At 45.4% G+C, this 21523-nt stretch overlaps 3 protein-coding genes across 3 annotated transcripts; all 3 read right to left on the bottom strand.

The window, feature by feature from the left end:
* Nucleotides 1-1367: 1367 nt before the first annotated feature.
* LOC109740682 (putative F-box protein At1g32420) lies at nucleotides 1368-3142 on the bottom strand. The gene is made up of 2 exons (XM_020299734.4): nucleotides 3005-3142; nucleotides 1368-2912 (listed from the first exon to the last, which is right to left on the bottom strand). Exon 2 carries the CDS (start codon nucleotides 2901-2903, stop codon nucleotides 1641-1643), a length of 1263 nt encoding a protein of 420 aa, XP_020155323.1. The 5' UTR covers nucleotides 2904-2912; nucleotides 3005-3142; the 3' UTR covers nucleotides 1368-1640.
* A 3189-nt stretch (nucleotides 3143-6331) lies between these two features.
* LOC109740684 (F-box/kelch-repeat protein At3g23880) lies at nucleotides 6332-8169 on the bottom strand. Its single transcript, XM_020299735.4, has 2 exons — nucleotides 8035-8169; nucleotides 6332-7940 (listed from the first exon to the last, which is right to left on the bottom strand). The coding sequence occupies exon 2, from the start codon at nucleotides 7929-7931 to the stop codon at nucleotides 6699-6701; it is 1233 nt and encodes a 410-aa protein (XP_020155324.1). The 5' UTR covers nucleotides 7932-7940; nucleotides 8035-8169; the 3' UTR covers nucleotides 6332-6698.
* Nucleotides 8170-11530: 3361 nt separating this feature from the next.
* LOC109740685 (F-box/kelch-repeat protein At3g23880) lies at nucleotides 11531-13198 on the bottom strand. The gene is made up of 2 exons (XM_020299736.4): nucleotides 13059-13198; nucleotides 11531-12966 (listed from the first exon to the last, which is right to left on the bottom strand). The coding sequence occupies exon 2, from the start codon at nucleotides 12962-12964 to the stop codon at nucleotides 11702-11704; it is 1263 nt and encodes a 420-aa protein (XP_020155325.1). The 5' UTR covers nucleotides 12965-12966; nucleotides 13059-13198; the 3' UTR covers nucleotides 11531-11701.
* Nucleotides 13199-21523: the final 8325 nt, after the last annotated feature.

Below are 21523 nucleotides of genomic sequence, written 5' to 3'. Positions count from 1 at the left end.
ATTTTCGAGACGTTGTTGTCAGAAGATCAGATGTGTGAGCGTTCAGTATTCATCATCCAATTTGGATCAGCCTCAAAGCTACACATACCAGGTATGGAAAATAAAGTAAAATTGCAGATCTGCATGATCGGGGAAGTTGAAGTAACTAATGAGCTTCAGGTAAGTCATCGATTATCATAGTTGTTCACTGCCATTCACCTTTTCTACATAGCCTTTGACCTTGTACCAAGCATTATACATTTGATTGCTATCAATTGACTACAACCAAAAAGGGTCCCAATAAGATGCAATTATTTTGAGCCTCCATTCAACGGGAGGCCACCAATTCTCACCCATGATACGGCCAGAGTTTTATTTTGAATAGCGTTTGCAGATATGCATGACAAGGCAAGTTTTTCAGAAATTGATTGATGACAATTCAGAAGTTGAGAGCTTGATTTTAGAGTCAATCATTCCAATTCGTTTACTGAAAGAATTATACTCCGACCTCCTTTGCATGTCAAAGGTAAATTTCTGTGAGAAGTGCAACGAATTATACTCCAAGCTCCTTTGCATGTCAAAGGTAAATTTATGTGAGAAGTGCATTGCACGTGCATGGTTACTAGTATAACAAAAGCAACCAACTGGTTCTTAGAAATTTTTCGAGTTTCTTCAGTACATAGTATATGTTCCATCTTCATCCCCAAAAGAAAATAGACAACATGTTCTAAAAGGCATCCACAGAAGAGCAGCTCCAAAGATGAAAGAGTCATGTTCAAAACAAAAACAAAAAAGATGAAAGAGTCTGCCAGTCACAAGACCAAAATCCACAAAATCCAGCTATCCAACTAGCGCCCAGCACAAAAGACCAAAACACTCTACGTACAGCAAGCCATCCTTGCCGCGGAAGAGCTCCCTGCCATCCTCTGCATTTTACAATTACAAGGAAGCAATGGAGAAGAGAGGCTGTACATAGCCATAGCCAGAGATTACCTGAACCTCTTTTCAAATATTCACTTGATATGAGCCGCCCACGAAACACAGCGTCCTGGCTTCCCAAGCTAAGAGCAGCAAATAGATTCATCACGAGTCGTTAAATTTTTGTCCCTTCAAAACTTGAGCCGGCTACAAGCACAAAATTCAGTAAAAGAAAATGGGGACAAATGAAAGTAGACACGGAGCAGAAGAAAAACAGAGAGATGTGACTCGGTGACACCAGGTAGCATTGAACATTCAAGGACAACATAAATGTGAGACAAGAATCAAAGAGTAGAGATCACTTTCACAGAACATGTTACTGTATGACTTTACCTAGCATATCATTATCTGTTCCATGAAAGGAACAAACTATGCATTCCTGTGCTCGCATGTTGCACTAGAGCAGCATATTATGTTTTGAAACACCACATTAAAAGCTTGTTTATTACAAACTGACTGCTATAAGCATACAGCAATATAGCAACTCATTGACCAAACTCCTGAAACTGCCATACAAAATGGAACGAACAACAACTGCAAACCTTCTCATACAAAATGTATCGGAGATTAACATAATATACGTTGAAGGCACAAAAGTACATTGTCTCACTAATTGTTCACATTTACTACATAAGCTAAACAGCCAGTACGATGCATTATTCACCTCATTAGTGACATCTACTCTATAAACTCAGCAGGCTTCCTGTGTAAATGCCAATGGATTCGGAATCTCTCAGTTTTAGAGCATCAGCATAAGTGCCATTTCTTGGATTATAACCTTGCAGAAATCCCTCAGCACCAACTAAACTTTGCAGATAATCCGACCGAGTAAAGAAAATTGTCCCATCATCTAACATCAGAAAAGGATACCCAAACCTAGCAACATGTGATGAAGGCATGCTGTATTTCTTAACCCAGATATCTTTCTCAAAATCTGTCAAAAACCACAAGTCCATAGATGTTTTATGGGTATTATGAACCATAACTAAGCAGCCGTTCAACTCAGCCAATGATAACTCGGGTTCAAGTTCTAAGTAATCGGAAATGTAGTTCTCTTGCACAAACCTCTGCACATCTTCTGGACCACGTAGAACACCCCACTCCTCTGTCTCGAGGTTGAACGAAGCTACGCTACCAGGCTCAATGGTTATAACCCCAGTTTCAAAGTATGTCGAGGAGAAGTCCATCAAGAAGTACACCACCCCATCAACGACCACACATCTCCTCAATATCTTGTGACAGGGAGAGATAAGGCACGACGGAGGGTCCTGCTTTCTCCTCCAGCTTCCATGGTTGGTGTCATCAAAGGTGATAACCTCACTTACCTTTCGGTCACCAATTTCAGAGACGCGGAGCACCTTGTACTCTCTGGTAGAGGAGACCTGCCCAAAAGCACAGGACTTGACTCGGCAACACCATTCCTTTATCCCCTTTACCTCTAGCTCATGCGACAATTCCTCCGAGAAGCCCCTCGGCAAGGTGATGGTATCTCCGGTAGCCGGGTTCAGCACCCAGAAGACCCCAGGGCAGAAACTCCAGTTGAAACAGACGAGGTCAAGCCGCGCGCGCGCAACACGGATGGTATCGTCCTTGCTTGACTTCCGCCCGCCGGCAACCCCTGACAACCCGTCCACCGGAACAATTTCATACCCGGGGCCTGGTATCCGCTTCACCACATTGCCCGACAAATCCGAAATCTCAACGCCGTTGACCCCACTGTCGTCGCGGTAGGCCATGGCGAGGAGCGGGGGCGCCGTGCGGTGGCGGGACTTGTGCGCCGCGATGAAGAGCGGGTCGGAGGTGAGGGCGCGCCAGGCGGGGCAGACAGCGCGGAGGCGGCAGAGCTCCTTGGCCGGGAGGCGAAGGAGGACCTCGTACAGCTCGTCCGCGGGAAGGTCGCCGGAGAAGGGGGTGGCGGGGCGCAGGCGCAGCTCCGAAGACGACATCACCGTCGGCTGTGGTAAGTAGATGCCGTGGGTGAGCTAGGAAGGGCGCCAAATAAAAGGTGGATTCAGATGGGTCTGTGCCGAGGGGGACTTGGCCTTACCGAGAGCGACGGCGGCGAGCAGCCTGGCGGCGGGGCGAGCGCCGTGGACGAGGAGGGCGGAGGGGGGAAAGCGGCCACTGCAGTGGTCGAGGGCTTGGGGGGGAGCACGGACTCGCCTACATCGCCGCGGTACGGGCCAGGCCTAGCCGGAGCGGCACATTTTTCTTTCCCTTTTCTCTTTCATTTTTGTTTGGGGGGAGCAGGTTTTCTCTTTCCCTTTTTTCTTTCATTTTTCTTCTCACATTTTTGTTTTCATGTTTTCCCTATTTTTATAAATCTTCTATATAAATAAAGGGGGCTGTTGCGCGTCGGCCGGCGGACCTTTTTAAAAGATCCACCGCCTCGCGAGTCGTCGGATCTGACACAGATCTAGCAGGGTGAACTTCTTTTCTCAACTTTGCAACAAAGACCTTGTTGCAGAAATATTTGTAACAGAGATTGTGTTGCAGAATTTTTTTGCAACAGAGGTTGTGTTGTGATTTTTTTTTTTGCAACAGAGGTCTTGGGGCGATTTTTTTTGCAACAACAATGATGTTGCAGAAGTCGACGACGCCTTGAAGTGGACGACGCCTTGTGTTGTCGGTGTCGAGCGGAGGTCGTCTTCTTCATCACCTGGTAGCAGCAGGAGCGGGCGCCATCGATCGAGAAGAGGGAGGAGGAGAGAGGGTGGGTGATGGTGGAGGCGGCCGATGACCGCGACGGCGGAGCGCATGCTCGCCGGCGTCAGCGGTGGCGCAACAGGGGTGCTCGGCGGCGGCGCGGCTGCCAGCACCTTGTCTGGATGAAGGTGAGAAGAGGGAGGAGGAGAGAGGGTGGATGGTGGTGGAGGCGGGCGACAACCACGACGGCGGAGCTCGTGCTCGCGGGCGTCAGGGTTGAAACAACGAGGGTGCTTGGTGGTGGCGCGACGGGGGTGCTCGCCGGCGTCAATGGTGACGCATTGGGGGTGCTTTGAAGGAGCACGGGTGGTGGCTGCTCTCGAAGAGATCCAGATTCAGATCCCGCAACGCATCAGTTGTTGCGGTGGGAGAAATCCCAACAACCACTCAGTTGTAAAAACTAGTCTAGGTAATACATTGTTTCTAGCCATCTCACTAAAATCTGATCCAACGGCCACGGAGATGACGGACGCACGCATCGTGTTCCATCGGGTGATCCCAATCATTTCCCATAAATTATACTTTTAATCAGTGTTCGTGAATTATAACGAGGAGTATTGGGTATGTATTTTTAACCAGTATTCACGAATTATAATTTTTTATTTTTAATAAGTGTCCACGTACTTCAAAATGTTCGTGAAGTTGAAGAAATAGTTCATTTTTAAAAATGTTCACATATTTTTTAAACAATACATGATGAATATTTTATAAATACACGGAGCAAACATTGTCTAAATAACGGATGATTTTTAAAAAATACACGACGAACATTTTTTTAAATAGTTAATGATTTTTAAAAAATACATGATGAACAGCTTTAAAATACCCGATGAACATTTTTAAATAAACAATGAATATTTTTACTACATATTTATTTTTTATTCCATCATTTTTCTTTTCACCTGCAGGTATATGCTCACCGTTTCTTAACTTTTTTTAATATATTTTTGCCCAACCTTGCTATCTTTTCCTTGAGAAAATGTCAAAAAAAATATTAGTTCATTGCAAGGAGCTTTCCGAGGGTTTTGGATCGACGTGTTAAGATTCCAGGATTAAGCTATTAATGTTTTTACTTCTATACATCCAGACCAACAAGTACGATGCAAAATATAATGAACATGAAGACATTAGATGACTTTCGAGGTAAGCACTGATGTTGTTGTCACAAGATCAAATGCGTGCAATTTGGATCAGCCTCAAGCCTATAGATACCAGGTCAACAACCTTTGCTTGACTGTGGAATGGAAGGCATGATTGGAAAGTTGAGGTAACTAATGAACTGCGGGTAAGCCGTCGATTATCCTAATATATGTTAATCGTCATTCACCTGCACCTTTCATAGATACCCTTTGACCTTGTACCAAGCACTATACATTTGAGTGGCATTAGGGCATGTACAATGCATAGCCCCAGGGTGATGCCTCGCATGCCATGTAGGATCGGATATGACGTAAAGTAGGTTCGGATAGAGAAGCGGGATCCTCTCCAGGAGGCAGGTGCTTGGAGAGAAAAAGTGTGGTCCGGGGTCAAAAGCTGGAAAGGTTGGAGTGAAAAGTAGAGATGCATGTGTACTAAAGTCTTTATTTTCTATTTCTTAATGAGGCCCACTAGTGGTAGCTTGCATTGGGGAGAAAAATAAATAAATATAGGTGCCTCAAACTACTTTTTGTCATGGGGCATCTGTATCCATATGCCACCATTGTACATGCCCTCAATTGACTACAACCTACAGCCCCGCAAAAAAAATTTTGACTACAACCTACTCCGTCGCACACAATAAGATGCAAGGATTTCCAGCTTCCATTCACCAAGAGGCCAACCAGTTCGACCAGATAAATTATAAATTTGAAGATGCAAGATAGAGCAAGTTTTGTAGAAATTGATTGGTGATTTTAGGTACCAACAGGCAAAAGCCAGATTAGAGTCAGCTTATCTTATTCGTTCAGGAAGAGAGTTATAGTAGGCATTAATTCCATTGGATGTTAAAGATAAATTTTATGTGAGAAGTGCCTTGCACGTGCATGGTTACTAGTATACCAAAAGAAACCATCTGGTTCTTATAAATTATCCGAGTTTCTGCAGTACCAAAATAAAACAAAGAACGTGTTCTAAAGAGCATCCACATAGTTCAGTACAGATCTAAAAATGGGAGAGAATCCTACAGTTACAAGACCAAAATCTATAAAATCCAATTATCCAACTAGCACCAGACACAAAAGACAGAAAATACTCTCCGTGCGGTAATCACGCTCTTTGTACAGCAAGCCTTGCCCTACAGAGTTGGGTTCTGAGTTCTCTCTTCATCGCAGAAAAGCTCCTTGCCATCATTTCATTTTACATGGAAGCAGCGGAGAGGAGAGCTTGTAAATTACCACAGCCAGTGATTATGGGACTTCTTGTTGAATATTCACTCGATATGAGTCACCCATAGATCAGCAAACAGATTAATCATGACTCCATTAATTTTGTGTCCCTTCAAAACCGGAGCAGAAGATGAACTACAAGCACAAAAATCAGTAAAAGAATGGTGACAAAAGAAAGGAGCCAAGAGATCCAAGGATAACAGTGAAACAGAAGATGTGACTCAGTGACACCAATGCACACCAGGTAGCATTGAACATTCAAGGACAACATAAATGTGACACAAGCACCAAAGGGTAAGATCACCTTTAAGGAACAAGGTACTGTGCATTATTATTGACATGAGTGCATTCCTGTACTCATATGTTGCACTAGGAGCAGCGTATTATATTTTGAAACACCACATCCAAAAGCTTGTTTTATTACAAACTGACCATATCAATATACCAACTCATTGACCAAACTCCAGAAAATGCCATATAAATGGAACGAACAAAAAACTGCAAATCTTCTCATGCAAAATGTATCAGAGATGGAACATAATATACTCTGAAGGCACACTTGTGTTTTCATCGATGCATGCATCAGAACATTGTCTCACTAACTGTTCGCATTTAGAACATAAGGTGAACAGCCAGTACGATGCATTATTCGCCTCATCAGTGGCAGCTACTCTACAAACTCAGCAGGCTTCCTGTGTAACTGCTAATGGATCTGGAATCTTTCAGTTTTAGCACATCAGAGTAAGTGTCACTTCTTGAATCATAACTTCGCACAAATTCCTCTCCTTGCTCTCCAACACTAAATAAACCTTGTCGACCATTCGAACCACTGAAGAAAATTCTCCCACCATCTAACATCAGAAAAGGATACCTATAAGGCCTAGCAACATGTGAGGGCATGCTGTATCTCTTAACCCAGGTACCTTTCTCAAAATCTGTCAAAAACCACAAGTCCATAGATTTGTAATGAATATTATGAACCACAACTAAGCAGCCGTCCAACTCAGCCAATGATAACCGGAACTCAAGTTCTGAGTAATTGTAAGCATTGTTCTCTTGCACAAACCTCTGGACCTGTTCTGGACCAGGTAGAACACCCCACTCCTCCGTCTCGAGGTTGAAAGAAGCCATGCTACCAGGCTCAATAGTCATAACACCGGACTCATTGTATGTGGAGTTATAATCCATCAAGAAGTAGACCACCACATCGACGACCACGCATCTCACCTTGCGACCTGTACAGATACTGGACGGAGGGTCCTGCTTTCTCCTCCAGCATCCATGGTTGGTGTCATCAAAGGTGATAACCTCACTTACCTGTCGGTCATCAATGCTAGAGACACGGAGCGCCTTGTACCCTCCGGTAGAGGAGACATGCCCAAAAGCACAGGACTCGATTCGGCAGCGCCATATCATTCCCTCTAGTTCATGCTCCAATTCCTCCGATAAGCCCACCGGCAAGGAGATAGTAGCTCCGGTGGCCGGGTTCAGCACCGAGAAGGCCCGAGAGCGGACAACCCAGTTGAAGCAGATGCGGTCTAGCCGCGTGCGCACAACACGGATGCTATCGTAGATCCGGCCAGCGGCATGATTCATCACCTTCATCAGAACAACTTCGTAATCGGTGTTTGGAATCCGCTTCACCACGTTGCCCGACAGATCCGAAATCACAACACCATTATGGTTACCGTCCTCCTGGTAGGCCACGGCGAGGAGCGGGGTCGTGTGGCGGGACCTGTGCGCGGCGACGAAGAGCGGGTCGTGGGTGAGGGCGCGCCAGGCTGGGCAGACGGCGCGGAGGCGGCAGAGGTCCTTGGCGGGGATGCGAAGGAGGACCTCGTACAGCGCGTCCGCGGGCAGGTCGGCGGAGCTGGAGGCGTCCGGGCGCGGCTTCGAAGAAGGCATCGCCGTCGGCTGTGGTAAGTAGAGATGCCGTGGGTGAGCAAGCGAGGGCGCCAAATCGACGGCGGATTCGGATGGGGTTGTGCCGGGGAGGATTTGGCCTTACCGTGAGGGCTGGCGGTGAGCGGCCGGGCGGAGGGCGGAGGGAAAAGCGGCCGGCTCCGGCGGTCAGTGGCCACCGCAGTGGTCGAGGGTTTGGGGAATTGGGACGGGACCACGGACTCACCTACAGCCCAGCGGCATTGGGGAATTGGCCAGGCCCAGCACTACTAAAGAGAAGGGTTTTTTTTTTTTGAACCCTACTGAAGAGAAGGATTTTTTTTAAGCACACTGAAAAGAAGGTTTACTCTTTTCATTTCTTCTCTGTTCTATAAAGTACTGTCTATCGGGTAAGTATTTTCATTCAGTGTTCACGTATGGCAGTCATGAATTTTTTAATACCTGTCGATATAATTTTCAAATTGTTCATGTAGTTTGGTACATTTTTCAAAAATGTTCATGTAAATTAAAGAGTGTTTGTATAGCTATAGCTTTTTGTAAAATACACGATGACCATTTTTAAAATACACCAAAAACATCTTATAAATACCTGACAGACATTTTTAAATACCCTATGGAAAAAATTGAAATACACGATTAATATTTTTTAAATATATGATGAATATATTTTTAACACACAATGGTCATTTTTAAATACATAAAAACCATTTAAATAAATAAGGAAAAAATTTAAATACCCTTTGAACTTTTTGGAATACACATTGAATATTTTTTTAAACACATGATAAATATTTTTAAAAATTCATGGTGAACATGATAACACTTTTTTAATTTTTTTGTACATGAGAAGTATTGTTTAAATACGATGAACATTTTTAATACTGAAAAATATAAGAACAAAAAGTAATAAAAATATAAGAATAAAATATTAAAAGGGAAAATGAAATTCAAAATAAAGAAAAAATAGAAATAGAAAAAAAGTGAAAAGTGGAAGAAAAACACTAAATCGGGTGAACCACGGTTTGCATGTAAAACCGCATGGAAACCATGCATGTGAAAAAAGAACCCGAGAAAAACCACCCCTACGCTCTCTTGGGGGGTTGGCACACATCATGGAGCTTTGTAAGCAACTGAGTCGTGTATATATATACCGCAATAGCTCAGTTAGATGCTTCTCTCTCCTCCCCCCTCCCCCTCTCTTCCCATAGACTGACTCTGAGTGAGGTCGGTCCCATGCGGTGAATTTCGGGCTCCCTCCTTCCCCTCTCCTCCTTCGATGATGTCCGCAAGAGTGGGGTGGAAGGGGCACGTTCGTGTGTAGTGCTAGGTCTACTCTTTCTTTATTTCTCCCTTGGCAATAAAGAAACGCTTGGATCCATATCCGTTGCTTTTATCTGGCCCTGTTCTCCTCCCCCGAGTCTCTGTCGAGGGCAACGAGGTGGAAGGAGGAATCTGGAGCGGTGGTAGCTCATATGCCAACGCCACGCCAGATCCATGGCATTGTGCGGTGTCGGTTTGTCGACGCCCTCATCTCCTCTCCTCTGTTCTATGCTACAGGTCAAGATGATGGCGCAATGTTGTTGCTTTCATTTTCGTTTTAATGGCAGGGAATCTATATTGGGTCACTGTTTCTCTACTTTTTGTATTTTTTGTCTAATCCTGCTATGTGTTTCCTTGACAAAATGCCACAAAAATATTATAGTTCACTGGAAAAAAAAAATCGAAGGTTTTGGATCAACATGTTAAGATATAAATCCACTCCAAAGGGTACAATGGATATGAAGACATTAGATGAGTTCCAAGGTAGCATTGATGTTGTTATCAGAAGATCAAAATATCATACACGTGGCGATTCTGCATTCATCAAGCGATTTGGATCAGCCTCAAGCCAAAGGTTGTCAGAATCACGATTCTATTGTATGATTTTACAACTTTACGATCCAAAGTAACCACTATTGATGATTCTATGATTTTGGTTAGTAGAATCTACGTTGTAACAATTCTGATAGTTAAGATTCTATCGTTCGAGATCATACGATCAAAACTCCGATCTAATTCAGAATCATGGGTCTGACAACTATGTCAAGCCTATACATACGAGGTCAACAACTATTGTCTGATTGGGGAATGGAAAACAAAGAAATGGGTAGCATGACTGGGAAGCTGAAATAACTAATGAGCTTCACGAAAACCATCGATTATCATACCTGTTCATCGTCATTTACCTTTATAGATGCCCTTGACCTTGTACCAATCATTATACATTTGATTGGCATCAATGGACTATAACCTACATGCGTCCCAATAAGATGCAAGGATTTTCGGCCTCCATTCAGCGGGAGGCCACCAATTCGGCCAAAGTTTTATTTTGATGGAGTATGCATTGCAGATGCAAGCAGTAAGAATATCTACAATGATGAACAGTGGCTACACACACCGAATGAGTGAGCAGTCACACCCCAGGCAGAGGCCCTGGGGCCTCGCACCGCCCATGGATGCAAGATAAATCAAGCGTTTTAGAAGTCAATCGATGAAGCACATCAGCAAACTGGACTAAACTGCGTTAACCAAAAGCAAACTGGCTCTTAAAATTTTCCAAGTTTCTTCAGTACTAAATATATGTTCCGAGCTTCATCCGAAAGATATAAGATAGAGCTACGAGCCATCCACATAAGCGCAGATACTTGTTCTAAAGCAAGTATTTTAGAAGTCGATTGATGATTTTAGGTACTAAAAGCTTCATTAGAGTCAACAATTTTATTTGTTCACTGAAAGAATTATACTACCTCGGTCCGGAATTACATGTCGCTCAAATGGAAGTATCGAGCACTGAAATACATCTAGATACATCCATTTGAGCGACAAGTAATTTCAGACGAAGGGAGTACTAGTATACCAAAAACAACTGACTTGTTCCAAGAATTTACCACGTTTCTTCGTTACTGAATATATGTTTCCGAGTTCATCCAGAAAAAGACAGAGACCATGTTCTAAAAGGCATCCACATAAATGCAGATGCAAGCATATACTCCCTCCGTTCCTAAATACTTGTCTTTCTAGACATTTCAACAAGTGACTACATACGGAGTAAAATGAGTGAATCTACACTCTAAAATATGTCTACATACATCCGTATGTGATAGTCATTTGAAATGCCTAGAAAGACAAGTATTTAGGAACGGAGGGAGTATAAAACTGGAAGACCAAACACACTCAAAAGACCAGTCACAAGACCAAAATTAGCAAAATCCAAGTATCCAACTAGCTCCCAGCGCCAAAAAGCAAAACAGAGTACAGTAAGCAAACTCTTTGTACAATAAGCATTGATCTTCAGAGTTGGCTTCATAGTAGCAAATCGTTATCTGAAGATCACTTTCATGGAACATGTTACTGTTTACCTAGCAAATCCTTATCTGTTTGAAGAAAGGAACAAATTATGCATTCATGTACTCATATGTTGCACTAGGAGCAGTGTATTATATTTTGAAAGACCACATCCCAAAGCTTGTTTATTACGAACTGACTATAGCATATAGTAGCAACTTATTGACCAAACTCCTAAAATTGCCATACAAAATGGAACGAACCAAAAACTGCAAATCTTCTAATGCAAAATGTTATCAAAGATTATGATAATATACTTTAATTGAAAGGCACAAAAGTACTTTTTCATCACTGCATGCATCAGTCCACTGTCTCACTAATTGTTCACATTACAACATAAGGTAAACGGCCAGTACGATGAATTATTCACCTCATTAGCGACAGCTACTCTATAAACTCAGCAGGCTTCCTGTGTAAATGCCGATTGACCGGGGATCTCTCAGTTTTACTTCATCAGTACATGTGCCATTCCTTGGATCATAACATTGCAGAAATCCCTCTCCTTGCTCTCCACCACTTAATATACCTTCCAGACAATCCATCCCACTGAAGAAAATTCTCCCATCATCCAACATGAGAAAAGGATACCAAAAAAGCCTAGCAACATGTGAAGGCAAGCTGTATTTCTTGACCCAAAGACCTTTCTCAAAATCTGTCAAAAACCACAAGTCCATAGATATGTCATAAATATTATGAACCACAACTAAGCAGCCGTTCAACTCAGCCAATGATAACTCGCGTTCAAGTCCTGAGTAAGTGTATCCCCTGTTCTCTTGCAAAAACCTCTCCAGCTGTTCTGGGCCACGTAGAACACCCGTCCACTCCTCTGTGTCGAGGTTGAAGGAAGCTACGCTACCAGGTTCAATGGTAATAACTCCAGTTTCATAATTAGAGTAGCAAAATTCCATCAGGAAGTACACCACCCCATCGACGACCACACTTCTCATCCTGTGACTGGTACAGATATGGGACGGAGGGTCCTGCTTTCTCCTCCAGCTTCCATGGTTGGTGTCATCAAAGGTGATAACCTCACATACCTTCCGGTCATCAACTCTAGAGATGCGGAGCGCCTTGTACTCCTTGCTAGAGGAGACCTGCCCAAAAGCAAACAACTCACGCCTGCAGCTATATTCCTTTATTGGGTTCACCTCTAGCTCATGCGCAATTTCCTCAGAGAAGCCCAATGGCAAGTCGATGGTAGCTCCAGTGGCTGGGTTCAACACCCAGAAGGACCCAGAAAAGAAATTCCAGTTGAAACAGACGAGGTCTAGCCGCGTGCGCACAACACAGATGCTATCGTCCTTGCTTGTGAACCGGCCAATGGCATCACCCGACGCAATGTTCACCCTAACAACCTCATACCCGGTGCTTGGAATCCTCCTCACGACGTTGCCCGACAGATCCGAAATCGCAACGCCATTGACCCCACTGCCGTCGCAGTAGCCCATGGCGAGGAGCGGGAGCGCAGTACGGTGGCGGGACTTGTGCGCCGCGACGAAGAGCGGGTCGGAGGTGAGGGCGCGCCAGGCGGGGCAGACGGCGCGGAGGCGGCAGAGCTCCTTGGCCGGGAGGAGGAGGAGGACCTCGCACAGCGCGTCCGCGGGCAGGTCGCCGGAGCTGGAGGCGGCGGGGCGTAGCTTTGAGGAAAACATCGCTGCGGTAAATAGATGTCGTGAGCAAGCGAAGCGAGGGAGCCGAATTGACGATGGATTCAGGTAGGGTTGCCTGCGAAGGAGTTGATCTTACCGAGGGCGGTGGCGGGGAGCAGGCAATCGCCGGAGACGAGAATGCCGGAGGCGGAGGGGAAAGCGGCCGGTGGTCAGTGGCCGCCGCACTGGTCGAGGGTTTCGGCCTCTGGGAGTTGGGACAGCAAGGAGGACTCGACTGAGAAGTGAGAAGGGTCCCGAAGTCTCGAACTCAACCAAAATGGGCCTCAGGCCTCGCTGCTTTTCGCGACCTGAGAAGTTCTGGCCCACTGTGAGTTGTGTACTTGTGTAGTTGTGTTAGCATTTTCTTTAATTCATTTTTGCGACCCACGAATTCTCGCAGAACCCCTCGAAAAAAGAAAAGAATTCTAGCTGAAATTGGCCCATGCTGCGTCTCTTGCTGCAGTAGCGCAGCAGCTGCCAAGCTCAACTTGATCCACGGATGCAAACGGTGGATTGCTTATCCCACAAAACTAACCAATTAATTCACCTCTAGTAGCCCTAAAGTTAACACTGTGGTGTCCCACACTAAAAAAAAGTTGGACGCGTCTACACAGCGGCCAGCTGCTCCCTGGCGTTCCGGAGCAGCCGGCCAAAATAGGAAAACTTTGATCTTTAATCCATAAAAAGAAATGCCTTGTCCTTTTTGTCCTTTATTTTAATTAGATTTTTTTTCATCCGATCCTTTTCTTTATGACGTACTAAATGTCCGAAACGGTTATCTCCTAGATGTAGAGTGCATGTGCTTTATTCTGTTGTGCATTTAATTTATGGTTTCAATTTTTTTTAAATCATAACTTTCAAATCGCGTATCGAAATGAAGAACCGTTTTCACTGTTGGAACCCTCGCGGCGTGCTCTTTGAAACTAGATCACACATGAGTATGTTTCGACGAATTTTTTTTGTGCAATTTTGTCCCGTTTTGTGCAACTGACTAGCCGTCGATGTGCAACTACCTGACAGGGATGTGCAACTTTTCTCGTACACCGTCGACGTGCAGTTTTCCTCTATGGTACCTCCACCCCCAAACTACCTCCTTCCAGTGAGATGTGCAACTTCGTTTGTTGCCTCCTTCCAGTGAGATGTCCCAACTCCGTGGTCGGACGTGGATACCTCCCACAGCAATTCATGTGCGACTATGCAGACGAGATTGTGCAACTTGTGGCCATGCATATGCGACTGTGCCGATGAGAGTGTGCAACTCCGTGGCCGGGCATGAGCACCTCCCACAACAACTCATGTGTGACTATGCGGACGAGGTTGTGCAACTCCATGGCCATGTATGTGCGACTGTGCCGACGAGAGTGTGCAACTCCGTGGCCATGCGTGAGCACCTCCCACGATAATTCATGTGTGACTATGCGGACGAGATTGTGCAACTCTGTGTCCATACATGTGCGACTGCGACGACGAGAGTGTGCAACTCCACGAACATGCGTGAGCACCTCCCACGATAATTTATGTGCGACTATGCGAACGAGATTGTGTAACTCTGTGGCCATGCATGTGCGACTATACCGACGAGAGTTTGTAACTCCGCGGCCGGGCGTGGGCACCTCCCCCGACAATTCATGTGCGACTATCCGGACGAGATTGTGCAACTCTATGGCCATGCATGTGCAACTATGCCGATGAGAGTGTGCAACTCCGCGGCCGGGCATGAACACCTCCCACAACAACTCATGTGCGACCATGCGGACGAGATTGTGCAACTCTGTGGCCATGCATATTCGGCTGTGCCGACGAGAGTGTGCAACTCCGCGGCCATGCACGAGCACCTCCCACGACAATTCATGTGCGACTATGCGAACGAGATTGTGCAACTATGTGTCCATGCATGTGCGACTATGCCGACGAGAGTGTGCAACCCCGCAGCGATGCGTGAGCACTCCCACGACAATTTATGTGCGACTATGCGCATGAGATTGTGCAACTCTGTTGTCATGCATGTGCGACTATATCGATGAGAGTGTGCAACCACTAGTAGAAAACAGGCCTTTGGTTCGGGCCTGGCCAGCCCATTAGTCCCGGTTCTTCACGAACCGGGACCCATGGGGGGCATTAGACCCGGTTCGTGAGCCCAGGGGGCCGGCCGGGGCCTCGTGGGCATTGGTCCCGGTTCGTCTGGATCTATTTGTTCCGGTTCTAGGCACGAACCGGGACCAATGGGCCGCGCTCCTGGCCCACAACCATTGGTACCGGTTCGTGCCTAGAACCGGTACAGAAGGGGGGTGTTTAGTTCCGGTTCCTGCAACGAACCGGGACAAATAAGTTGCCTATATATACCCCATCACCGCATGCTACCTCTTGAGCACTGCGTTGGTTTTTCCTTGAAGAGGAAAGAGTGATGCAGTAAAGCAGCGTAAGTATTTCCCTCAGTTTTTGAGAACCAAGGTATCAATCCAGTAGGAGGCCACGCACGAGTCCCTCGCACCTACACAAACAAATAAAATCCTCGCTGAAAGATCGTGGATGTCGCCTAGAGGGGGGGGGGTGAATAGGCGCTTTAAAATAATTACGGTTTAGGCTTGAACAAATGCGGAATAAACCTAGCGGTTAATTTGTCAAGCACAAAAGCTACAACAACTAGGCTCACCTATGTGCACCAACAACTTATGCTAAGCAAGATAAACTACTAGGTGATAGCAAGATATATGACAAGAAACAATATGGCTATCACAAAGTAAAGTGCATAAGTAAAGAGCTCGGGTAAGAGATAACCGAGGCACGCGGAGACGACGATGTATCCCGAAGTTCACACCCTTGCGGATGCTAATCTCCGTTTGGAGCGGTGTGAGGCACAATGCTCCCCAAGAAGCCACTAGGGCCACCGTAATATCCTCACGCGCTCGCACAATGCAAGATGCCGTGATTCCACTAAGGGACCCTTGAGGGCGGTCACCGAACCCGTACAAATGGCAACCCTTGGGGGTGGTCACGGAACCCGTACACTTTGGCAATCCTTGGGGGCGGTCACCGGAACCCGTCAAATTGCTCGGGGCGATCTCCACAACCTAATTGGAGACCCCGACGCTTGCCCGGAGCTTTACACCACAATGATTGAGCTCCGAACACCACCAACCGTCTAGGGCGCCAAGGCACCCAAGAGGAACAAGCTCTAGAGTGCCCAAACACCCAAGAGTAATAAGCTTCTCAAACTTCACTTCCACGTTTCACCGTGGAGAACTCAAACCGATGCACCAAATGCAATGGCAAGGGCACACGGAGTGCCCAAGTCCTTCTCTCCCAAATCCCACCAAAGCAACTAATGCTAGGAAGGAAAATAAGAGGAAGAACGAAAGAAGAACACGTAGAACTCCAAGATCTAGATCCAAGGGGTTCCCCTCGCTTAGAGGAGAAAGTGATTGGTGGAAACGTGGATCTAGATCTCCTCTCTCTTTTCCTCAAGAACTAGCAAGAATCATTGGAGGGATTGAGAGTTAGCAAGCTCGAAGAAGGTCAACAAAGGGGGAAGAACACGAGCTCCAAGGATAAGGTTCATTGGGGAAGAAGACCCCCTTTTATAGGAGGGGGAAAATCCAACCGTTATGCTCACAGCCCGCACCGAGCGGTACTACCACTAGGGCGGCAGAAGCCCAATGAAACAACACTGCAAACGGGCAACAGGGCGGTACTACTGCAGGAGCGGTACTATCGCCTGCCCTTGCGGAACTACCGCGCGACCACGGAAGTAAAAATAACTGTTGCGCCTACAACCGCTGGAGCTAGCTACGAGAAAAAGGCGGCACGGTACTATCGCTCACAGGGAGCGGTACTACCGCGCAAGGGCGGATGTAAAAAATTACATCCGTGCCTACTACCGCACGCAATCAGCGACATGACGCGAGGCAGCGGTACTACCGCTCACAGGAGCGGTACTACCGCTGGCCCCTGCGGTACTACCGCTCCCTTGAGCAGTACTACCGCACGCCACAGAGGCTTTAGCACTTGGATGCCTTCAAAACGCAGCTAAAGACAACAGATGGATCCAATAAAACCAGAACTGCCATAACTTCTGCAAATGAGCTCCGAATTGAGCAAACTCAAGCTTGTTGGATACAAGACAACGAGTGGCATCAAAACAACGACAAAGGTTATAGTAAGAAGAGGCGGGGGAGGTATGCCTAACACATAGAGGAGTGAAACCTCCAACAGAGAAGAACCGGCATAACCTCCAACATTGAAAACATCATAGAAGATGCAAGTGAACTCCGTTTTTGATGAACTCGAGCTTGTCAACAAGATGACCAAAAGCTCCAAAACTCACAAAGAGAAGCAAACAAGAACCAAGAAAGATGAGGATGCAATGGTTTGAGCTCTCTACGAATGATACGATCAAGCTACTCATCGAGAGCCCCCCTTGATAGTACGGCAATCGATCCTATAACCCGGTCTCCCAACTACCATCATGAGACCGGTAAAATAGAAAACCTATCAAGGGCAAACCTTTGCCTTGCACATGGTCCACTTGAGCTAGATGAAGACGATCTTGACTCCCTCAAGTTGGACCACCTTTCTTGATTGCGTTGGCTCGATGACGACTAGTTGATTGCTCCCCCATATTCCACTATGGGTGAGCCACTCTTCCGCACATCTTCACAAGTCCATTGTCACCACAATGGACGACAAGCTTCAAGCATTTGATCTCTTCGTGATGCTTCCTTGAACTTGCACACCGCAACCTAACCCCACAAAGAACTCTCACGAAGATCATGGGTTAGTACACAAAGCGTAATTGACAATGCTTACCATACCATGGGATCGCTTGATCCCTCTCAGTACATCTTCTACGCTTTGTGTGTTGATCAACTTGATTCACTCTTTTACTTAGTCTTGATCAACCTCTCACAAGACCAATCTTTAGGTAATTCCTTGAATAGCACCTTGGTCATCACAAACTCTCCTTGAAACCAACAAATGTACTCCAAGAAAAATCCTATGGACAAAACCTTCAAATATAACTCAAGGCAACCATTAGTCCATAGAGATTGTCATCAATTACCAAAACCTAACATGGGGGCACCGCATGTTCTTTCACTCGCAACCAACGCAATAAAGGGGTTGTCAATCCCTTCACGGTCACTTACTAAAGTGAGATCTGATAGATATGATAAGATAATATTTTTGGTATTTTTTGTTAGGGAACGTAGTAATTTCAAAAAAATTCCTACGCACACGCAAGATCATTGTGATGCATAGCAACGAGAGGGGAGAGTGTTGTCCACGTACCCCCGTAGACCGACAGCGGAAGCGTTATCACAACGCGGTTGATGTAGTCGTACGTCTTCACGATCCGACCGATCAAGTACCGAACGTACGGCACCTCCGAGTTCTACACACGTTCAGCTCGATGACGTCCCTCGAACTCCGATCCAGCCGAGTGTTGAGGGAGAGTTTCGTCAGCACGATGGCGTGGTGACGATGATGATGTTCCACCGACGCAGGGCTTCGCCTAAGCTCCGCAACGGTATTATCGAGGTGTAATATGGTGGAGGGGGGCACCGCACACGGCTAAGAGATCTCAAGGATCAATTGTTGTCTCTGGGGTGCCCCCCTGCCCCCGTATATAAAGGAGCAAGGGAGGAGGAGGCCGGCCCTAGGAGGGGGCGCACCAAGTGTGGAGTCCTACTAGGACTCCCTAGTCCTAGTAGGATTCCACCTCCCATATGGAATAGGAAAAGAGGAAGGGAAAAAGAGAAGGAAGGAAGGGGGCGCCCCCCTTCCCTAGTCCAATTCGGACCAGACCAAGGGGAGGGGTGCGGCCACCCTTGAGGCCCTTTTCCTTCTTTCCCGCATGGCCCAATAAGGCCCAATACGTATTCCCGTAACTCTCCGGTACTCCGAAAAATACCCGAATCACTCGGAACCTTTCCGAAGTCCGAATATAGTTGTCCAATATATCGATCTTTACGTCTCGGCCATTTCGAGACTCCTCATCATGTCCCCGATCTCATCCGGGACTCCGAACTCCTTCGGTACATCAACATACATAAACTCATAATAAAACTGTCATCGTAACTTTAAGCGTGCGGACCCTTTGGGTTCGAGAACTATGTAGACATGACCGAGACACCTCTCCGGTCAATAACCAATAGCGGGACTTGGATGCCCATATTGGCTCCCACATATTCTACGAAGATCTTTATCGGTCAGACCGCATAACAACATACGTTGTTCCCTTTGTCATCGGTATGTTACTTGCCCGAGATTCGATCGTCGGTATCTCGATACCTAGTTCAATCTCGTTACCGGCAAGTCTCTTTACTCGTTCCGTAATACATAATCCCGCAACTAACTCATTAGTCACAATGCTTGCAAGGCTTATAGTGATGTGCATTACTGAGTGGGCCCAGAGATACCTCTCCGACAATCGGAGTGACAAATCCTAATATCGAAATACGCCAACCCAACAAGTACCTTTGGAGACACCTGTAGAGCACCTTTATAATCACCCAGTTACGTTGTGACGTTTGGTAGCACACAAAGTGTTCCTCTGGTAAACGGGAGTTGCATAATCTCATAGTCATAGGAACATGTATAAGTCGTGAAGAAAGCAATAGCAACATACTAAACGATCGGATGCTAAGCTAACGGAATGGGTCAAGTCAATCACGTCATTCTCCTAATGAGGTGATCCCGTTAATCAAATGAAAACTCATGTCTATGGCTAGGAAACATAACCATCTTTGATTAACGAGCTAGTCAAGTAGAGGCATACTAGTGACACTCTGTTTGTCTATGTATTCACACATGTATTATGTTTCCGGTTAATACAATTCTAGCATGAATAATAAACATTTATCATGATATAAGGAAATATATAATACTTTATTATTGCCTCTAGGGCATATTTCCTTCAGTCTCCCACTTGCACTAGAGTCAATAATCTAGTTCACATCGCCATGTGATTTAACATCAATAATTCACATCACCATGTGATTAACACCCATAGTTCACATCTCTATGTGACCAACACTCAAAGGGTTTACTAGAGTCAATAATCTAGTTCACATCGCTATGTGATTAACACCCAAAGAGTACTAAGGTGTGATCATGTTTTGATTGTGAGATAATTTTAGTCAACGGGTCTGTCACATTCAGATCCGTAAGTATTTTGCAAATTTCTATGTCTACAATGCTCTGCACGGAGCTACTCTAGCTAATTGCTCCCACTTTCAATATGTATCTAGACCGAGACTTAGAGTCATCTAGATTTAGTGTCAAAACTTGCATCGACGTAACCCTTTACGACGAACCTTTTGTCACTTCCATAATCGAGAAACATTTCCTTATTCCACTAAGGATAATTTTGACCGCTGTCCAGTGATCTACTCCTAGATCACTATTTTACTCCCTTGCCAAAATCAGTGTAGGGTATACAATAGATCTGGTACACAGCATGGCATACTTTATAGAACCTATGGCCAAGGCATAGGGAATGACTTTCATTCTCTTTCTATCTTCTGCCGTGGTCGGGCTTTGAGTCTTACTCAATTTCATACCTTGTAACACAGGCAAGAACTCTTTCTTTGACTGTTCCATTTTGAACTACTTCAAAATCTTGTTAAGGTATGTACTCATTGAAAAATCTTATCAAGCGTCTTGATCTATCTCTATAGATCTTGATGCTCAATATGTAAGCAGCTTCACCGAGGTCTTTCTTTGAAAAACTCCTTTCAAACACTCCTTTATGCTTTGTAGAATAATTCTACATTATTTCCGATCAACAATATGTCATTCACATATACTTATCAGAAATGCTATAGTGCTCCCACTCACTTTCTTGTAAATACATGCTTCACTGCAATTCTGTATAAAACTATATCCTTTGATCAACTTATCAAAGTGTATATTCCAACTCCGAGATGCTTGCACCAGTCCATAGATGGATCGCTGGAGCTTGCATATTTTGTTAGCACTTTTAGGATTGACAAAACCTCCTGGTTGCATCATATACAACTCTTCTTTAATAAATCCATTAAGGAATGCAGTTTTGTTTATCCATTTGCCATATTTCATAAAATGCGGCAATTGCTAACATGATTCGGACAGACTTAAGCATAGATACGAGTGAGAAACTCTCATCGTAGTCAACACTTTGAACTTGTCGAAAACCTTTTTTCGACAATTCTAGCTTTGTAGATAGTAACGCTACTATCAGCGTCCGTCTTCCTCTTGACGATCCATTTATTCTCAATTGCTTGCCGATCATCGGGCAAGTCAACCAAAGTCCACACTTTGTTCTCATACATGGATCTCATCTCAGATTTCATGGCCTCAAGCCATTTTGCGGAATCTGGGCTCACCATCGCTTCTTCATAGTTCGTAGGTTCGTCATGGTCTAGTAACATAACCTCCAGAACAGGATTACCGTACCACTCTGGCGCGGATCTTACTCTGGTTTACCTACGAGGTTTGGTAGTAACTTGATCTGAAGTTACATGATCATCATCATTAACTTCCTCACTAATTGGTGTAGGAGTCACAGGAACAGATTTCTGTGAT

Source organism: Aegilops tauschii, chromosome 5 (assembly GCF_002575655.3).
Source record: "Aegilops tauschii subsp. strangulata cultivar AL8/78 chromosome 5, Aet v6.0, whole genome shotgun sequence".
In the NCBI taxonomy this organism is placed as follows: Eukaryota; Viridiplantae; Streptophyta; class Magnoliopsida; order Poales; family Poaceae; genus Aegilops; species Aegilops tauschii.
This window is presented reverse-complemented; position numbering and strand designations above follow the sequence as displayed.

Bases quoted from the DNA above. Each gene is read 5' to 3' on its own strand.
- LOC109740682 (XM_020299734.4), bottom strand. From the start codon at position 2,903: ATGTCGTCTTCGGAGCTGCGCCTGCGCCCCGCCACCCCCTTCTCCGGC.
- LOC109740684 (XM_020299735.4), bottom strand. From the start codon at position 7,931: ATGCCTTCTTCGAAGCCGCGCCCGGACGCCTCCAGCTCCGCCGACCTG.
- LOC109740685 (XM_020299736.4), bottom strand. From the start codon at position 12,964: ATGTTTTCCTCAAAGCTACGCCCCGCCGCCTCCAGCTCCGGCGACCTG.